Source organism: Podarcis bocagei, assembly GCF_964188305.1.
Source record: "Podarcis bocagei genome assembly, chromosome: 12".
In the NCBI taxonomy this organism is placed as follows: Eukaryota; Metazoa; Chordata; class Lepidosauria; order Squamata; family Lacertidae; genus Podarcis; species Podarcis bocagei.
In genome coordinates this window covers 2,468,083-2,489,569 of record NC_138137.1, presented here as the reverse complement: position 1 = coordinate 2,489,569, position 21,487 = coordinate 2,468,083, and the positions used below count along the sequence as shown (strand labels likewise).

At 41.6% G+C, this 21,487-nt stretch overlaps 1 protein-coding gene across 1 annotated transcript in view; it reads left to right on the top strand.

Moving 5' to 3' along the window:
• The first annotated feature begins 1,089 nt into the window (after positions 1 to 1,089).
• The window catches only part of CNTNAP2 (contactin associated protein 2), a 1,111,520-nt gene continuing 1,091,122 nt past the window's right edge, over positions 1,090 to 21,487 (top strand). Inside the window, exon 1 of the mRNA XM_081165093.1 lies at positions 1,090 to 2,416. Within this exon, the coding sequence (XP_081021219.1) occupies positions 2,320 to 2,416 (97 nt within the window). The 5' untranslated portion in view covers positions 1,090 to 2,319. The remainder of the gene's footprint in view (positions 2,417 to 21,487) is intronic.

Genomic DNA, 21,487 nt, shown 5'->3' with positions numbered 1-21,487 from the left:
GTTCTCATCCTGAAGCAAAGTTCTTAACCTGAAGCACTATTTCTGAGTTAGCGGAGTCTGTAACCTGAAGCGTATGTAACCTGAGGTACCACTGTAAAGCATTTCTCTCCATATTGACACAATGGCCAGGCTCTGTAGTGACATCTTCATATGTTTTATGCATAAACATGATTTTTAAAGGTGAACTACTCTTTCAGAAGATGCCCCTTCCCTGAGCCTAAAAGTTGATGTTGAAACACCTTCAATATAAAAAAATACTTATGAAGAAGTCACTAATGTTAGCCTCCCATCACATTCAGTGGTCATTCCAGGCATGTCATTGCTTTCAGTTGTCATTTGTTTTTCAGGATTCATCTTAATGCATAGTTTTCAGTGCTTCTTTACAAGAAAATTAACAGCTAACTATCTCACATATAGAAGATGTAGCTTAGTCTGCAATCTTATACTCACTTTACAGGGAGTTATGCCCACTCACCTCAACAGAACTTATTTCTGTGTAGAAATGTATATGTTTGCATTGTTATTAAGTTAGAAGTGGCTATTTTAAGATCAGTTTACTAATTTACAATTTGCTAATAATAAATATTTCCTGACAGACAACATCTGAGTCCCGTTTACCCACCACCACCATGTGAACATACAACCAGTGACATTTCTGAGAAATATTTTATTCCTTTATCAGTATTATTCTACAGCCTTTAAATAAACTATTTTTTTACCTCATGTACTCAAAAGAACAGCTAGAAAATAAGAGATGAATGTACCAAAACAGCCAACATCAAATGAATGGTAATAGCAGACAATATTCCTCTAGAATGCAGCAACTTTCATCTCAAGACTTGCGAGGAGTGAGGGGGGGGGGAGAGAGAGAGAGAGTAGAAGCCGCAGGGAGAAGGGTTTCTTGAAGCCTTTTCCAACCAAAGCTACAATAATGCCTGATTGCATTACCGGTTCCTTGAAGGCAAGCGGTCTATTACTTTAATGCAGCCTTGCCGCCCTCCTGCCCGCTCTGCGTGCGTGTGTGCTTCTAATTGCACAACGGGAAGGGTGGGGGGAACATCTGCATTGGAGCCTTCCGCAGTCCTCTTTACTCGCTTCACAACCGGGATGCTGAGATTCTGATTCTAGTACTTAGGACCGCTCGGAAGACTTGCTTGCTGGACTGCCTTTGCTTGTGCATCCCAGGAGGTTGGAACACAGAGAGCCTGTACCATCTCGCTTCGAAGGGGGAAACACCTGAGAAGTCAGCAAAACAGGGGGCCACCTCCCCCCACCCCCTTCCTTTTAGAAACGGATAAAGGGGGAAAGGAGGCGAGGAGCAGGAAAACGCCCCGCCAGGCTGACGAGCCTCCGCTTCTAAGTTCAGCACCACGGAGAGCGCCACCAGCGCCGCCGATCGCTGAGCGAGGCCGCCTCCCGCTTCCCCGGCAGCAGCCCCTCCGGAGCAGCCCCGGCTCCCGGCCAGGAGCGGGGCGGGGGGGGAAAGCTGGGGGTGTTTCTTTTGCTTTTGCTTTGAAACTAGGCAAGTGCCGAAGAGTTGCAGAGAGGGGGCTCTTTCCCTGGCGGAGAGGAGGAGCCGCCGGAGAAGGCAGAGAAGCCGAAGGAGGGGAGAGGAGGATTTTCCCATCCCAGCTCTTTCCAACCCCACCCCCCACCGAGCTCTCCCTCCCTCCCTCCCTCCCTCCCTCCCTCCCTCTCGGTTGCTGGTTATGCTGCCTCTGCTGCTAGTCGTGGCCACAGCGGCGGCGGCGTTTCCTCTTGCGGGCGAGCGATGAACGCAGGAGGCGAGAGCGTCTAAAGCAGCTCCTCTGCGGCGCCGGGAGGGTCCCGGTCTCCCGCTCCTTCGCTCTCCTTGATCCCACTGCCTGGCTGGCTCGCCGGTTGGAGCTGCGTGAGCGCTCCGCGTCGCCGTATATAGAGAGAGGCGAGCAGGGAAGCTCCCGGAAGCAGCCAGCCCTCCGCTGTGCGCAAGGAAGGGCTCGCTGCAGCGGTGCCAGACCGGCAGCGAGAGGCGCTTTCCCTCGCCTCTCCCTTCCCGATACCCCGCTCGAAACCCCTGTTCCCATTAGGACCTCGAAGAGGGGGCGCAGGACCACCGGGAAAGGGAAAACTAAGTCCCCGGGACTTGAATTCGGACACACACACACACACACACACACACACACAGAGAGAGAGAGAGAGAGAGAGAGAGAGAGAGAGAGAGAGAAAGAGAGAGAGAGATCTACCCCCGGCGAGCAGAGGGCAGATCCGAGGGAGAGGAGGATCCGCGGCTCTTCTGCACCTGGCGCCTTGGACTAACGAGGAGCCTGGAAGCACAGGATGGCGGTGGTTCTCCGAGCCGGCTGCCGGGCAGCTCTCTTCCTGTGGATTTTCAGCAACATCAGCTGCAGAGCCCGGACAGCTCTGCCCTCCTCCCGTGAGTACCTCGTTTCTGTATTAAACTGGCCAGGGCGGTTCGGGAGGGAGAATCGGATTCCCTAGTCGGAGCTCGAATTCGGTGCTGGTTTGGTGCTGGTGGCTCTCTTTTGGGCGATCACCGCCACAGCAGGAGGCTTGTGGATCTGGTCCACTATTTCCGTGGCGAGGGTGCTGTTGTCGATCCCCACCTAGACCTAGGCTTGCTAGTGGGCTCTCTCGGAAGTTCTTTGTCCACTCTTCGGTGGGATTGGCAGCGGTTTGACTTTCAAGTGCCAGAAGCGTTGGTGCGCGCTCAGAAGAGGGGGCAATGGGCGATATGACTCGGGATTTTCCTGCTGATCTGGTTAGAAAAGGCTTGATATAGGAATAAATACAAAGTTTTGCTTCTCAAAGCAAAATCGGTGAAGTTGGACTAAGCCGTTGCCGCTGTGTTTCATTCTTGAGAAAGGGATGTTTGTTATGTAAACGATGAGCAAACAGTTGATGGGCTAGAGGGTTTCATCCCAAGGCACTTTGAGAGGGGCCTAACTCTGTTGCCAGATCTGTTGAGCTAAGGGCAAGTTGAAACATTGAAAGTCTAAAATGACTGCAAGCTTTTAGCGTTGGATGGCGGATGCCAGACTGAAGTATTTAACCACCTCTCCATTCTCTATAGAGAGGGTTGTTGTATGGTTATCAAATATACAGCTTTCACTTCAAAGATCTGCAGTTTCCTTTTTACGTTCACAGTGATCTGGAAAGCAGACGCTGCAGGACTGTGGCTCAGTGTGCTAGTTTTGCTGTTTGTTTTGGAGTGTGGGCAGTGCATGCTGTGTTCTTGTAATAAATCACCTAGAAAATTTAATAGTCAATGTACAAGTCTTGATATTTGACTCAGCACCTTTGCATCTGTTACCTTCAGTTCTGGAAAATAAAAAGCACTACTTTACTTATAGGAAGAAGGGGAGAAATGCCAGAGCAGATCCTTGAAGTTTGGAGATTCTTTGCAGTTCCTTGGTGATTAAGTAAATGCACTTTGCACTTGATCTGGTGAAATTTCATTTATGTTTATGTGAAATATGCCACACTTGAGACTTGGCATACCATGGTTGAACCCTGAAAATAACTGGCATTTATTCAGTCCCAAATGCAAGGGATTATTTTCCAATGTCTGTGATACATTTGAAAAATAGCATGTATGACACAACGAAAACCATGGTTCAGTATAACCATGTATAACCAAATAATTATAAGTACAACCAAATAATTATAAGTATAACCAAATAATTGCACACTGCAAACTGGTTTGAGCAATGTCGCGCTCTCTTTCAGAAACAATCCAATAAGGATTTTTTGTGCTTGGTGCACATGGTTTATCCCATATAGATTCTGAATGTGAATGCCTTCCAGTTAATGGTAAAAGGTGGTGTGTAGCACCACAGGAAGTCAAGAAAGACGTGGTTGTATCTTTCCTCTGGCTGCTGCAAGCTCAGTGCGTTCTAGATGGTGTATTGAAACACAACCCTTCTACATTTTTCTTCATGTTCACGTAATTGTACCCTGCATCATATTTTTAAACTGTCTCTGTATAGCACTGTTGCTGTATCAACTTGCAGGGTAGCTAGTTTGTGTTACCTCCTAGTGTTGTATCATAATGCAAGAAGTTTATCCATGTGCACTGATTTGTGGTACTTGTTTTAATGTTACTCAAGCTTGGATGCAGGCATCATACAAGCACTATTTGCTCATTTTAAATTTTTTGAAAAAAACCTTCTGTAAGTAAAATTTCCATGTTGTCTCTTTTGAAAACAAAACAAAACCCCATTCTCTACTGTATATGCAACATATGGATATCATATAGCTATACTTTCCCAGTTTCCTAGATTCAATAGTTATTTTTTTATTATTACCTTGTGATCCCTTGTTGCCAGTATTGGAGAAGGCAGAAGAGGGACTGGTTGCTAACAGATGAATAGTTGCATAAAGCAAATCAAGCAATATAAGTACATCTGCTTTCTTGAACCATTATAACAAACCCAATTACATTCTGGCAAATGAGAAGTGCATGAAAAACATTCCTGCAGAGGATCGTAAAGGTATATCCTTCCAAGTGACAGTGAAGGAGCAACAAAGGAGGTTTAGTTTGCTCTCAGATTTGGTAATGTTACTTGAACACTGTGATATTTAAGACTTTGGCAGATGAAATTAATCTGCAAACTGATGTCCAGTTTGATTGCGCCATAGAAATTAGTTTTTTGGGGGGAGAGGGTAATTACAGAGCTACCCATTACTGAGCAGTTTTGAAGCTTTCTGCCTTAATGTCCTGCTGTTGAAATGGGAACTGGAAGACTAAACTGGACTATTTACTGCATATGGAGTTCTGAGGGTGATCTACAGCCCCTCAAAGGCAGTGGCAGAACTCTGTTGATTTTAATGCGTCTGGAAGATGCCACCCTCAAATACCTTGAAAATGCAAGGATGAGCTGCTAGGTTGCTGAATGGCTGTTGAAATGGGAGCAGAAAGATTAAACTAAAGGACTATTTACTAGGAAATCCAAGGCTATCTTTGGTTGTGTGTGGAAATTGCTGAAGTCACTGCACATTTTCATGTGGAAGTGTGCACAAAGGAGTGTGAAATATGACAGAGCAGCACCAAAAGTTTACTTGCACTCGTTCTACAAGTTACTGTTTTGAAAGCTGCTCCTTCACATAAGAAACTACATATTGCTCTATAGTTGGTTCTATTGTGCTAGAACTAGAGCACCAAGTATTTGTATTATTTTTAGTAGAGAGAGCTGAAAATACTTCTTTTTAAACTTTTACATATTTTTCCATATGGTTTGGCCAAGTCGTTTCAGTAAAAATAATAATTATTTGTTCAAAGTTGATCAAGAGCAAATGTTCACATTTTAATATGACCATTTTATAGTTTAAAATAGGTATGAGTTTGAGATATACTATAATAATAATGCAATGTAAATAAAATGTTCTATCCCTTGTGAACGGTACCGTATTGGAAGGAAACATTTATCAGACCCAACCATAAGCAGCTGTACCTACTGATGGTCTTATGACAAGGTTAAAAACAACGATATGAAGACTCTTAACTGTTTGCATCAAGGATAATGAACAGCTTAGCCAGGAGAGGTCATCACAAGACAAAAAGTAACATGGAAAATAAAATTTAATACTTTCCCCCTCCTTTACTCTCACTTTGGAATAGGCTGAGAAGGATGCAAATGCAGTCAGGCTTAGACAGTGTGACTGCTTATGGGCTCTTCTTGGCAAATTATCTTTTCTACTCAGTACATAAATGTAACCAAATGAGCACTTTTTGAGCTTTCTATAGATAGTTTAATTCAACCTAATTATGGAACCATTGCCTTTCACAGCAGGGTTCTGCTCAGTTCTGCTTGTTTATGTGTGAGTGAAGTTGGCTCCAAGCAGGCACCTTACTTGGGAAACTGCAATTGAAGCTATGACAATATGATAGTTTCTATAGCTCAGCTGATAGTGAAATGTATCACCCTGTGTTGATCAGGAGTAAAAACCCAACATGCAGAGAAACTTTTTATTATGCACATCTATGCACACTGTGTAATATAAGTTGACTGACACATAGACACATCATTAATAATGATGCTAATTCATACGAAGGTATGGAAGCTGCACAGAAATGGACAGTATGAGCAGGGAATTAAACCCACAGCCTGATCAATGTATTCTACCTAGGCAGTAAAATGCTTAGAATGTTGCTTAAATGTAAGCGGTACATAAATTGTCCAAATGTATAAATAAACATGCATAGCTTCCTAGCAACGCATAGCGGACATTGACAAATGGGGTAGTGTGCACATTGGCCAGCCAATATCCTGCAGCAGCCATACATATTACCCAATGTGAAAAGTATCCACTGCTTTGTGGTGTGTGTGTGTGTGTGTGTGTGTGTGTGTGTGTGAATTGGTCAATGGTGATAATGTAATTATTACAGTCCTACATAATGACATTTTGAAAATGATCAGTTAATTGATAAAAGCTTCTAGAATCACAGAATCATAGAAGTGTAGAGCTGGAAGGAATCCCAAGGGCAATCTAGTCCAGCCCTCTGCAAGGCAGGAATCTCAGCTCAAGCATCCAAGACAGATGGCAAACCAGCCTCTGCTTAAAAACCTTCAAGGAAGGAGAGTCTGCCACCTTCCAAGGGAGTCCGCTCCATTGTCAAATAGCCCTCAGAGAGATCGTGGGATGGTAATCTGATTCTTATTTTTTTAATTTATTTTATTTTTAATAAATAAACCCTTGCTGCTGTGTACTGTATTATTATTATTTTTTAATGAGTGATATACAGAAATGAATCTTTTATCTCTTACCAACTGTAGAAAACCCTGCAATTCTCGGAAGGAGTGGGGGGAATTTTTACATGCTGAACATTCTCACAGTTCACATTTCTTTCTGTCCTTAAAAGATTCATTTTTACTTGCAACTCAAGTAACTCAAGTAACTCAAAAGGAAAGAATATTTAGCCATGCCCTGCTACAGTAGAAATCTTTTCCCTTTGCTAGCTGCTAGATTAGGTACCAATTCTGGATTTCTTAATGCATCCGGCTGCAAGGGTGGAGAGGCAGACTGGTTTTAAGTTCATTTACATTTATGCATCTTTTAATAGTGTGCTTCAATAAAAGAAAAATAACCGTTGGCCAGTTGACAATCTGCAGCCTATTTGTATTTCATTTATGTTTGGATGTTTTGTTTGTGCTTCACACAAACTAGCATGTGGGTGCAGCAGCCAAGACAATATGCCTAAGGCACCATTGCTGGGAAAACCCCCAAAACTGCCAGGCTAGCTAACTGTTTGGTTTCTAATATTAATGTTATGTTGGTATCCAGCATGGTTGAAAATTGCCCTGCTGAGCCCTCTTTGCCCAACACACTGGGCAGAGACTTCCACTGACTGCTCATGTTGTCCCTGTGTGTGCAAACATAGTCATTACCCAAAGCGGTTGGCAGAACATAAGCAATGCACTGGTGGCCAATCTGGTTAATACCAATCACCATCAACATGTCAAAGTGTTGGCCTCCTGTGTTTTGGTTTCCAAAAGACTCGCAGAGCTTTCTCAAGTTTTCTTCATGCTTATATGCTTAATACATTGAAGCCCAGACAACCCTATTTCAGCAGCAGCTGCTTCTGCTGCTGTGAGAGGGACTAATGTAACAATATTTAATGTTCAAATCAAAAGCCAAAAGCTACAGCTACACTTGGGTAAGTTTGCATCTGACTTCTGGTTCACAGGAGAACAAATTTTCCTTGAGGAGTTCCTTAGCCATTTCAGCTCAGGCCTTGGAGAATCCTTGTAAAGCATCATGTGTCATGTTCAGTTTCTGAAAATGCTTAGAAATATTCCAGATATGGCACTACCTGAAGACTCGGAGCGATAAACTGTGCATATGTTCCTGCCTTAAATGCCTGGGCAGGAGACTATTCTGTGTTCTCTTGGGAAGATCTAGATTCCATATACATTGAACAGAGTGGCATATCTCATTACTGGTCACACATCTCTATAGACTGCCAACACACATGAACATACAAAACTGCCTGATAATGAGTTTTAATTCCACCCAACTCAGTAATTGACTTAGGGAGGCTGTGCAAATGTGTGGTCTCCGACAGAGGAGCTTGGAGCCTCTTTACTGCACCCTAGTCCCTTTTACTGCCATGCTATGCTGAGTTAAGCCAAGTTTGGCATTATGTCTTGTCCCAGCTAGACTGGTGGTTAAGCTGTTTATTGATTAATTGATTGATTGATTGAATTTGTATACCACCCTGTACCCACAGGTCTCAGGGCAGTCATTCACTAACCACAAACTGTAGCCAAGGCCTGTTCTTCAATATATCTTGTGGTTAGCAAGGAGAAAGCTTAACCATGAGTTCTGGTTCAGGTGACCTGCTGAGCCAAACCTCAGCTTAGCTCAGTGTAGTGTGGCATAAAAAGGGGTTGGGGAGGAGCAAAGCAGCTGTGATCCCCTTTTGGGGATCCTGAACATTTGCAGTCCTGTGAAGCCATAGTTTTGATTATTATATCATGCAAACCCACCCAATGCTTACAATGACCAACAGCAATTCTGCAAGATCTCAGGCCAGAGGTTTTTCTTATCTTGCTAGCTGTGGTTCTTTTATCCAAAGATTAAACTTTGAGCCTTCTCTGTGCTGTTTATCCACTCACCATTCTTTTTTCTTTTTGTATCATGTCTATTAGGTTGTAAGGCTGTGAAAAAGGCCTGTCTTGGCTGATAATAACCATAACCATAACTATAATCATAATGCAACATTTGTAAGTGCATGGGAAGGAATACAACTGGGAAAGGGGTTGGTAGAAAACTGATGGTTATATATTAGAGTGACCAATATGAACAAACTCTTTATTCTCTTTCCTCATATAGCACTAACCTTTATTGTTTAATTTCAGTTGATATTGTATGCTGGATAATGTTTAGATGGTACTTGCTGCTGGTCTGATTTAAACTTTTATGTTGTGATTGCTGTTATGTTGTTGTTATGTTATGTTATGTTATGTTATGTTATGTTATGTTATGTTATGTTATGTTATGTTATGTTATGCTATGCTAAGCTATGTTATGATGGTTTGCTGCTTTGGGTATCCTACTTGATCCGAACACAGTATAAACGTTCTTTTATATATATAAAAAAGTAAAACCTTGTGAAATCATTTCTTTAAATTCTTAAAATCACATTTAGTAGTGTATATTATCCTTCTGTTCAGTGCATAGTCAATGGATCAGCTTTTAGCCAAAGTTTGCTGAACTTATGTCCACAGTCAAATACTTGGTTCCCCATGAGGACCTTAAAAAGGGCTTTGAAAAACCCTTTGGCTTTTCTCACAAAGAAGCCTTCTGAATACTAACTCTGCAGACCTCTTCTCATAACTGTTCTGGCTCCCAAGTTTCTATCCACCTCACAACTGTACCTTTTCTAAAATGAACTTGTTGATATATTATGTAATGTAATGTTTTTAATGGCACACAATTGATTGCTGTGGCTTGACTAAGACACTTTTATCATATAATCTTTAAGGCTTCAGAATCTCTCCTGACAGTAATAACACCAAAAATATCGATTGTTTGTATACTGTATGGAAAGACACTGCACATAGCTTATATTTTTCTACAGTGGAAGGTAGTTAAGTAAGTACCAACACTCCTTTTGGGACTATGTTTTACCTGCTTTCACCACCAACATTTTTCTGGTAATATAAATTGGCTTTAAGTGCCAGAGATACAGCTAGTTTCAAACCATAGTTTATTGTGTCAGTGTTCAACTCTGAATTAGACTCTCTTCCTCTTAGTATTAGTTTTCAGTTTGTTCCCAAAGGTATCATAACAATCAAAACAACTGCAACAACATAAGCTCTTACCTATGTCAAATAATAGTAAGCTTGCCTAATAAAGTACTGTCCACAGTTTATTAACATGTATATCAAATGTCAAGGATAGAAAATACAAATTCCACACAGTCATGCCTATAAATTTCATCAGTGCAACTACAAAGATTAAATGTGCCACATGTTAGCAGCGATAATTCAGAGTACAATATTTTCATCCTTCACAGTATTGAGAACAGTGTGTGTATGTAAGTGAGCCAAAGGGGAAGGAAGCACATTTCATGACTGTGTTGAATAGCTCTTCCACTTTCTTCTATTATTATTATTATTATTATTATTATTATTATTATTATTATTATTATTATTATTTGCACTGAAATAGAAAGCATATAATATATGCAGGGTAATAATTGACAAGGGTTTGGGGGATTTGGGGAAATATTTAACCCCCTGCCCTATTTTGGGTTCTGACACTGAAATAGGCAAATGTTTGGCACAACCTAGTAGCAATATATACCCTGGGCATACGTTATTACACAGTGTAATCATCAAAAGGATGAGAAAATGATGGCAGTAAAGAAGACTTTGGAGATCATTGTGTGCACCATGAGTTATCTTCATATTCCCATGATAACTAGGGATGTTTCAGGATTCTGTTCTTTGTGAATTTCAATAAAGACTAAATGAAGATACTGGACAAGTCAGAGGTCGGAGTTCCCTATACTGTAAGTTTTTATTGCAGACCATGGAGAAGCTGTTTTTATCCTTTCTCTAGCCCATATAAATATTGCAGATCTGTTGCTTTTCTAAGCAAAACAGATATTATTGCCATATTCTAGTGTATGTGTGTGTGTACGTACATATATGGTGTTATAGATTTAAGAATTTATAAACCCTATAAATTAATAAATGCTAGGATTTTGGTTATTTGGGATATCAAGGGTGAATGCAAGTTGAGAGAAGTTCCTGGACTATCTTATGCAAAACAACCTGGCTGACCTACGGCTATCAAAATAACAATTGATGAACATTAATAATACAAGAGAACTCCTCCCCCCTTGCCCTGAGATGTGAATAGAGTTTGGTGATTTGGAAGGCTGGCTGGGAAGAATAAGGAGGAGGAAGAGCTGGAATCCATCTTGGGCAGGCTGGTTGAAGGCGCCCTGCACTGCAGTGGGGGACCAGTGGGGTTGCCATATTCCAAAGAGCAAAAAAGATGACACATTTGTTGACTTCTGCTTTTAACTATGGGTCGCTATGGAGACTCTCATTTTAATGTTTTGTGAGCAGAGCTGCAGATCTGGGCACATCCCATTGAGCTATAATTCTTTACTTTGTCCTTTTCGTATTAGAGATTCCCCACTATGTTTTTTAAAAATGCCTGACTGTATCCCCAGATGAATCATGCCAACAGCACTTCATTCCAGTGCCCACCCCCAAAACAAAAACAGCACTTCTGAGAAGAGCACCCAGAATGCCCCTTTTCCACACTGACGCTATTAGAAGAAACCCACAGCTGCCCACTGTCTCCTTGCATCTAGGGAAAGGAAGCTAGATGCCACACACCGGCTGATTTATCTTCATTTAACCCAGGCCAAGAAAGTATTGATGCCTTTTTGGCTCATTTTACCAAATGAGAGGTAGGTCAGTCTGAGATTACCCCCAAGGCTGGCCCAACCAGCACTGAGAAGGCAGAGGCATGTATAGCCAATGAGCCCCCGATGACCTCCTTGCCCCTCCTCCCTGCTACCTCTGGGGCTGCCTCTGTACCCCTTCACCCACTGGAAGCGGCCCCTACAGCGCTGGCACTGGTTGCCAATCTCACACTGGCTGGTGCTGGGCTGGCAGCACCCTCCGTTGGCACACGACATGTCACACTTCTTTGCCTTGGCAGCCACTCCAGCTCTGGCTACTGCCAGACCCAGCAGGAAAAGGACAGTGGCCACTCCTCCTCCTTTCTTGTCTGGTCTGTTTCTCTGAAATAGATTGTATCCCCCCATTATTACATTCCAATCGTGGGACTTATCCCACCAGGTTTCAGTGATGCCTATTATGTCATATTTAGTTTGCTGTACCAAGAGCTCAAGCTCGTCTTGTTTATTTCCCATGCTTTGCGCATTAGTGTACAGACATTGAAGTCCATTAATCATTCCCTCCTCAATGCAGACTAAAGGTGTAAATAGGTGAATAAACCATATTTCTTAAAGCCACAACAGTCTCTACCATGACTTCAATTCTCCAAAGGGAAACTGACCCTGTGCTGGTGCTTGGGACCCCATGGGCTCTTGCCACTGCCTGGCAGAGAGGGGCAGACACCCAACTTTTGTAACAATATTTATGGTCTGAACTATGGGTGATACTAATATGCCTATGCATATTAGGAAACTCAGCCAAGTCTATGGCTTTCTAAACTGAGAAGCAAGAAGCATGGATACAAAACTGAGTGGATAAGAAATACAGTACAATATTTTCCTTTTGACTGTGCATGCTCTAAAAATGGATTCCTCCAGCAAGACATAGTATGTCTGATAATGAGCTTGCTAATAGTTATCTAATAACATTATTATATATTACCCAAAAATATGGAAATGATGCATGATCCTGATCTATAGTGTGTTGAATCTGCAGTTATTTCCGAATAGATGTTGTGATGGGAGTCAATATGGTTATGTGCAAGGAAGCTGTAATATGAATTATAGCTTTGCTTGGGTGGATTATACTTTTATTGGTAAACATATTCAGGCATTGATTTTCTGCCCCCCCCCATTAATAATTGAAATACATGCAGAGAGAAATGTAACTAAAAAAATCATTCAAAGGCTATTAAGTGTTGCTGCATCCGAAGGCCCAGTTCAGCACCCCACTCTGTTCAGCAAACCACTTAAAAACTTGCTGAGATGTGTGTTTCTCTCTGTGTGTATACTGAACTATGACCAAGATACATGGACTTTGATGCAAAATTGGGTCCTATGATAATGTCACTGGTGGTAGCAAGGCTTTATGTGTTAGGATGATAGTAAGGGTGTTAAGAGAGAACAACAGCTATATTGCCATATCATTTTCATGGAATTTCTCAGATACTAGGGCAAATATATCTGTGGATTATGGAGGGGATTTCTGCTTCCTGTACCACTGAGGTTGTTGATGAGAGGAAGGACCAGCAGGCAGCTTGCTGCTATGCAGAACAGCCTTGACTTCCCCTTGTCCTGATTGTGGGATGGGATATATATATTAATTGCAATTTATCTCTCCAGGTGCCCATGTGTGTGGTTGAACAGTTTCAAAATCCCATCCTTGGCATCTGATTGTAGTATAAACAGCTTCAGGCATGTTCCTTGAGCTGCAGCTGCACCCTCATGGATAATCACAGAGAGGAATAGGAAGTCCCCAGAGCCCTCTCTTCCAATTGTATTTCTATGGTCTGAGTATCTGTTTATCAGCAATACAGCTCTGTGGTACTTAGCCCCTTCTCAGGTTAACTAGTAGGAATACCCTTTTGTTAGGTTTGGCTGCTAATTCCCCATATTGGTGATCAAGTGGTCTCACAGAGCCAGTCCTGTCCCACTACTTGCTATGAAGCGATGTGGTCTGCTGCAGTCCCCCAGCCCTGAGAATTTGTTGCTGAGGAGACACCAGGCTTCTCCTTCACTTGGCTGTTCTCTGTATTGGGTTCTCAGAGTGGCCTCAGTGATCAGGACGTGTAATGAAGTTGGAATGATCTTGCCATAAGGACTTCTCGGTTATGGAGCCAAGCACTCTGGCATAGAGACACACACAAGCCACACACAAAAGCATGAAATGTGTATATATGGCTGATGAGTGAAGTTGTATGGGGACATTTGACCATACCTGGCTAATAATATTTATAATGATCAGGCCACCTTGAATCCTGGACCCAGCCTGCCAGCACCTGAAGGCTGTCCCTGCTCTGATACTGCATAAATCAGCCCAGAGCTCCATGCAGATCTTGCCACAGGTTGACTGCAAATATTCCTGGTGGTGGCAGAAAAGCCTCATGTGGGTAAAATATATCTCAGAGTGAAGATAGGGTGGTTGTAGATCAGCAGTGTGTATTTTGTGCAATAGTGTGTATTCTGTAGAGTGCAACTAACTAGAATATACAACAACAGGCAACCCAATAAGCTGTTTTGGTGTTGTTGTTGTTTTGTAGAAGCCCCCAGGCCCTGGAGATGGCCAAAAAGCAACAGTATCACCCATAATATAATGAGCACCGGCTTTTTGCGATGGCAAGGAATGTAGAACTTGAAAAGCTGCCAGATTTTGAGAACAATTTCATGCTGGTATATGCAGTGCTGTGGTTTCCATTTATGTCATCATTATCATTATATTAACTAACTTTCCAAAAGACCAAGACTTCTGTTCTCCAGGCTCAGCATGTTCAGTTCCTTCAACCTTTGCCCTCTAGGGGTTGCTTTCTGCACCATGGCCCATCTCTGTTGTCTTTCTCTGAAAATATTCCAATTTGACTACTTCCTTCTTAAACTGTAACACCCAGAACTGGACCGGCTACTGGCAGAGGAGGTCTGACTAGTGCGAAATGACGCGGAGCTTTTGTTTCTTGTATCTTGGAAGCTACATTCTAAAGTCACATTTGCCTCCCCCCACCCACCCACCGGCCATATCAGCTTCTGACTCAAGTTCAGCTTGTGACTGACTACATCCCTGAGGTCCTTTTCACATGTACTACTGCCAAAGGCAATATATAGGCATTGCCAGGCCATCAGGAGGACTACCTAATTCTTGGCAATTGGAGGGTCAGAGTATTTAAGGAGACTTTTGGTTTGAGAATCTCAGCAATAGAACTTCAGTTCATGGCTGAAGTTTACAAAACTGAGCCATGTAATGAATATTTGAGGTTTTTTTATAATGTTTTTTATTCAATTTTCAAATATAAAGAAATCACCAAACGTATACAATCCCTTCACCAAACAAACAACAAACAAAGAAAAACATACATCAACACAAACATAAAATACAAAAAAAATAGCTGTTCATAACACATTTTTTGATAACTAATTGGACTTCCTCACATCTCCCTTCCCTGCGTTCTCTGTGATAAAGTTAAAAACAGCAAATTATTACCTTATTTCAATTCTTATTTTGTATTTCTCAAATATTATGCCTCTGAACTTCAAATAATTTTTAACAAATACTTATCAACTTAATTTGAACATAATATTACTTCAGATTTCAACCTTTTCTTAATCACTTAGTCTCCTATATCTTTCAACTAAGTTGCTGGTACCATATTATTTTCAATTGTGCAGTTACTTAGCATTCATACAGTTTGTACTGTTTTTGTAGATAGTCCTTAAATTTTTTCCAGTCCTCTTCCATTGTCTCTTCTCCCAAGTCTCGGATTCTGCCAGTCATTTCAGCCAGCTCCATATAGTCCATCAGTTGCGTCTGCCATTCTTCCAGTGTGGGCAAATCTTGTGTCTTCCAATATTTTGCGATGAGTATTCTTGCTGCTGTAGTTGCATACATAAAAAAAGTTCTGTCCTTCTTTAACACTTTCTGGCCAACAATGCCCAAGAGGAAGGCCTCTGGTTTCTTAGGGAAGGTATACTTAAATACATTTTTTAACTCATTATAGATCATTTCCCAGAAGGCCTTCACTCTTGGACAGGTCCACCAGAGGTGAAAGAATGTCCCTTCAGCCTCCTTACATTTCCAACATTTATTATCATACAAATGGTATATTTTTGCAAGCTTGACTGGGGTCATGTACCACCTATATATCATTTTCATAATATTTTCTTTCAAGGCATTACATGTCGTAAACTTCACACCGGTGGTCCATAACCGTTCCCAGTCTTCAAACATAATGTTGTACCCAATGTCCTGAGCCCATTTTATCATGGCTGATTTAACTGTTTCATCCTGAGTGTTCCATTTTAGCAGCAAGTTATACATTCTTGAAAGTACCTTAGTCTTTGGTTCTAACAGTTCTGTTTCTAATTTCGATTTTTCCACCTGGAATCCTATCTTTTTGTCCGAATTAAAAACCTCCTTAATTTGAGCATAGTGTAACCAATCTCGCACCTTGTCCTTTAGTCTCTCCAAACTCTGCAACCTCCAAGTGTCTCCAACTTTTTCTATTATTTCCCAATATTTCGGCCATACGGCCTCCATATTGAGTCTTTTCCGGGCCTTAGCTTCCATTGGTGATAGCCACCTTGGGGTCTTATTTTCTAATAAGTCTTTGTACTTTATCCAGACATTAAATATTGCTTTCCTGACAATATGGTTCTTGAACACTTTATGAACCTTTACCTTGTCGTACCACAGATAAGCATGCCATCCAAAAGCATTATTGAACCCTTCCAGATCCAGGACATCAGTGTTCTCATGAATATTTGAGTTTCGCTACATAGCAAGATATTCTCTATCATGAATTCTAAAGTCATTTCTCCCAAGTTGTTTAAAGGTTTGCCTTGTTCAAAACACCACTGGTAAGCATTATCTTCATTATGAAGGATGTTCAGCCATGAGGTTTAATTCACCCCCCCCCCCATCCTGGCTGGAGAAGGAAATTGCTTTTAGTTTTATATTGTCTTGAATGGTGAAGCTCAATCTATGTACCTTTCATCATGATATGATGCCACCTACTTAGAGCTTGGTTATCTTTGTACAGCACTACCAGCATTAATCATTTTTGATTGTGGGGATAGAATCTGGCAAGAATCTGACAATGTGATTTCTACTACAAAGTGTAGGCTTATTTTAGCTAGCAATTCGTATTTGGATTATCTGAGAAAACTAAAGGCATCAAACTTGTCTAGAAATACTCCCCTGGGGAGATGGGCTAACAATTTCATGAGGAAATCTGTTCTATCACAGACTCAGGCTTAATTTGAGCCAGGGCTCAGCCCAGAAACTTAATAGGACATATTAATGCACAGAACACCATCCTCTGGTAGATCTGAATGCAATTTACAGATATTGATCCTCCTAGCATGCCCCTGCCCCTGAGGAATACCGATTACACAATTTGCACCAGGGGAACACTGCACACCTCCCTAAATGTTTCTGAGCATGTATAGACTGTCTGTTTGCCATAGCATCCAACTCTTATCAAGTAGCAGCGGTCGCTTAAAGGGCTGAAATGCACATTTCCATTCCGCCACCACCAGGTCCCCATCAGTGTCCAGTGTGTGGATTTCCAGTGGGTGTATGTGGTACATGCACAGATCTCCTTCCTTCATCCCTGCCCTCTCTCTCACACTCATGCACACAGCCCACGGTCAGTTTCTGGACTCCTCTGAGGGTAGATGGTGAACCTTCCATCTTATTCCACAAAAGAGTCCTCAATCTGCTGAAATTTTGGCTAATTCTGATTTAAGCATCTATGGGCATAAGGAACACCAGGACCTGCTTTATACTGAGTCAGACCAACAATCCATTTAGCTCAATGGCATCTCCACTGACTGGCAGCATCTCTCCAGGGTCTGAGACTGTGAATCCTTCCCAACACCACTTAGAGATGCCAGAGATTGAACCTGGGAGCATTTGCATGCAAGGCAGTTTCTCTGCCACTGAGTTGCAGCACTTCTTCAGCCCCTTAAGAGACACCAGAGACATGAATTTAAACCTTGCAGATGCCACAAAACTGCAACAACCAGAAATAAACAGAACCGTCAGCTGAGCCAAAAAATAAAGCTTATCAAGAAACAGCAACAATGGTTTCAAGTCAACATGTAGGAAGTGAAAAGAATGTCCTTGCTAATCCTTTATTTAAGCAAACCCACAAAGACAAGCACAGTACTCAATAGTTTTCAGACTTGGGCAAAGTGTGGTGACATGTTTGACATTCTGCTAGAGTTCAAAGGGTGGCATAAAAGAGAGGCTGCTTCCCAAAGAAGAAAAGTACTATTTACAAATATAGGCTGTTATTTATACAGCTAACTCAATATTCTCTGGGAGTTTGTTTCTATTCTTTATTTAATAGTGCTGATTAAAGAGGAAGAAATGAATTTGGGGGTGATGAAAGATTTCATGGCAATTTGGAAATGTAAAGAGCTGGAAGCCTCTATTAATCCAGTGCATAGAGAGACATCAAACTGAAATTGTTCTGCTGTCGTTTTTAATGAGAATATGGCTTTACATTGGCTCTTTTGCTTAGGGGATTAATTCTCACAAAAGGTTTCTGCTTTTTTAAAAAAAAAAGTATGGTGTTTTGCTAAGTTATAAAAATGTTAGGAACAATTTCTTGTTCCAACTTCAGGGTTTTAAGGGAGTGTCAGGTCCAAGCCCCTGCAATGCTGGAATCTCAGGTCAAGCATCCATGACAGGTGACCATCCAGCCTCTGCTTAGAAACCTCCAAGGAAGGAGAGTCCTTCAAGTCAGCCTGCGTGGGTCCTCCTCCCTCAGTGAGTCACTCTCCTCCCTGCCATTATCATCTGCCGCTGCTGCTGCTGCTCACCTTCCCCTTCATTGGTAGCAGCTGTTTGCCCACCAAGCTCAGGGCTAATGAACAAGTGAGCAGTGGCAACTCTTTCTCACCACTACTGTTTCCTGTGTGTGAGAGAAGTGAGAAGTGAGAAAACAAGCAAGCAGGTTGCAATGGAGGAGCAGAGGAGTAGGCTCAGGGGGCTCGTATCAGTGGGTCCCTCAAGGAGGTGTCGTTCCTCAGCAGATCCTTGATGCTGGCTCTGCTATGGGAGATGGGTCTGATTCCTAACTAAAGAGCAGAGTTGACTTACCTACAATGCTAGTTGGTTCATTGAACAGCCACACAGCAGAGATACGTTAAAGGAAAGTGTCTTATTTGTAGTATTGAAATGGGACTCTGTACCTACCACCACATGTCCCTTGGTCACAGCTAAAAGCATTCAAGTCCTCCTGTGCTGAGCAGGGAGTCAGGCTAGATAACTTCCCAGTTTACCCTCAACTCCAAAATGCTACAATTCCACATCAAGAGTTGTTAGCTATGGCAGCAAAAATGGAACCTCCATGTTAAAAGGGAGCATAGCTCTGCATACGGACGGCTGGTGGCAAATCACTGGAGGTTTACTGTCTTCATGCATTGCTTATGGGTTTCCTGGAGGCATCTTGCTTTCCTGGAGGCATCTTGCTGGTTGAAAACAGGATGCTGGGCTGCATGGATTCTTGACTGGACCCTTCTGGGCTCTTCTTACATTTTCACATTCTGAGGATCAGCACAAAGCCACCCAGCTTCAGTCAAAGCTTCTCCTAAGATTACACCTCCACACCTCTACTCAGAGCTATTGCAGGTTGAGAATCTCTTTCATTTGCCCATTCAAATCCTCCAGAAGGAAACACTAGAAAACTCTCTAGGTCTTGGGCCTCCCAAAAGGTGAAGAAGAGCTTGCCATACTGAGACATTGAACTGATTTTGAGACAGGGTGAGAGAGCAGGAAAGGAAGACAGATGCATCCCTACACATTAAAGCAACAACATTGGGTTGCTGGGTTGTGAACCACATGCACAAACAATGCACATTTGCATAATGATGCTAATTAGAGTTGAGGCCCTCCTTGGGGCTAGATGGTGTGGGTGAGAGAGGGCATTTTCATCCACATTGCAATTTGATTGGAAGTAAGACTCTAAGTCTCTGAGGCTTGTCACATGCATCGTTGTGTATCACTTGAGAGGTTGTGTAGTTTAGTGTACTGGCTAAAAGACTGAGCCCTGGCTTTTGATTCAGCCATGAAATCACTTAGAAGGCCTTAGACAAACCACGATCTCTCTGAGCCCCTATGGACTAATACAGGAATAAAAATACTGACCCATTTGACAGGATAGTTGAGGTTATATCTCTGAGGTTTTTTCAATATCTGGCATGTACTTTATAAATGATAAATTATTTTTATAGGTATTATTGGCTTTAGATCTTGTTTGATCAGATCTATTATTCCATAATTTCAAATGTGGCTTTGTGGGAGGCCCAAAGCTGTTGAATCATCATCCTCACATCCCAGTTACAATGTTATTTTCTGGAACTACTGTGGGAAGTTTATTTGATTTTTCTTTTTCTCCTCTTTTTTTAATTAAAAAAACCACACATTCTACTGATGACTTTATTTGGCCTAATTTTATACCCATAAAAAGGATAATCACTTCCATGAATTTTCTGTCAGTAATATATTTATTCCTATCATATGGACAAATGGCATTCATTGCTAGTTCAAATTATCTATTTATCAGTCTTTTTATATCCTTCCAAATGTGTGTGACTCCAGTTCACAAAACAAAAATGCTTTAATTGTTGTTGACAGGATGTAAAAGTTCTTGGAATTATTTATGATACACTAAAGCAATGTTCTTTCATGTAGTGCAACAGTCCGTATATTGCCAAAGGATCCCATTGGTTGATCTATATGTATGTAATTTAAGGAACAGTAAAAGTGACAAGGTTATAGCAGATGAACAGATCTGAGCACTGTCATTTCAAATAACGGCTGAAATAATGGTGCTTCTGAAGTACTTTGGCAGATGGCTTGACAATACTTAGCTGACATTATGCTATGTTTCTTTGACACAATGCAGTATGTTTGCTGCAAAAATAATAATTCCAAAGTTTGCAACAAACAGTGTGTTCAGTCCTAGAATTGCAGCACATGCCATTTCATCACAGTCTCTATAACAAATCTGTTCTAGGTGTCATCATAAATAGATGAGATCAGCATTTTTTATTATAATGTCGAAATTCATGCTATAATGTGTAAGCTTGGAATAAATATACTAAAATTAATAGGGCAAAACTGAAAGTACCTATTGCTGTCTTAAACAGTTATGGCAGCATTCCCCGTTGGCAAGTAGTATATTATTGTTCTTTTTAATAATAATAATAATAATAATAATAATAATAATAATAATAATAATAATAATGTGATTTTCACTCATTCTGAATTAACTTTGCCACTTTTCAGACATTCAAGTATGCATATTTAATGCTTGTTTGGAGGGAGACAGCAAGCCCCATCCTTGTCTGGTTCCTCTTGTGCAGCATGGCCAATGGCCAGGGGTGATGGGTGTTTTCGTTCAGCGACACCTGGTGGGCCCAGAGTTCCCACACCTGCAACAGGGCTTGCCCTGAGTGCCACTTAAATGTAAACCCTGGTGATTATGTCCAGTTGGCTTGGATCCACCTGACATTCTATGGCATCAGGTGATTGAAAGGTGGATGAGGCTGCCCCCCTCTTGAAAGGGCCTGGCGGTGGAGTGGACCCCTGTTCTGGGCATTCTTAGTAGAGAACAGAGACTGACAGGTGGTGGGTGCCCTGCATTTGTAAATATAGCATTACAAGGCCCCTGATCAATCATTGTGGCTTTCCATGGGTTCAGGTCTTTCTCACCCATGTTACCTTTTTAATTTTAAAAAATAATGGTTTTATTGATTTCCAATATATAACAACAATTGCATAAAAGAGAGAAAGATACAAAAGCAAAATCCCAACTTACCCCCTCTCAATCTAGTTAAATTTGCCAAAGTCCAGTCTATCATTCTGGTGGTTGCCATTCTTCAGGATGCTGCTTGACAACATCATTTTTACTAAAATTGAATGTGAGATGTTCTTCATTCAAAGCATTGTAAACCATCCTGTGATCCTCGGATGAAGGGCAGTGTGTGTATATATATATATATATATATATATATATACACACACACACACACACACACACACACACACACATATGAAATGTG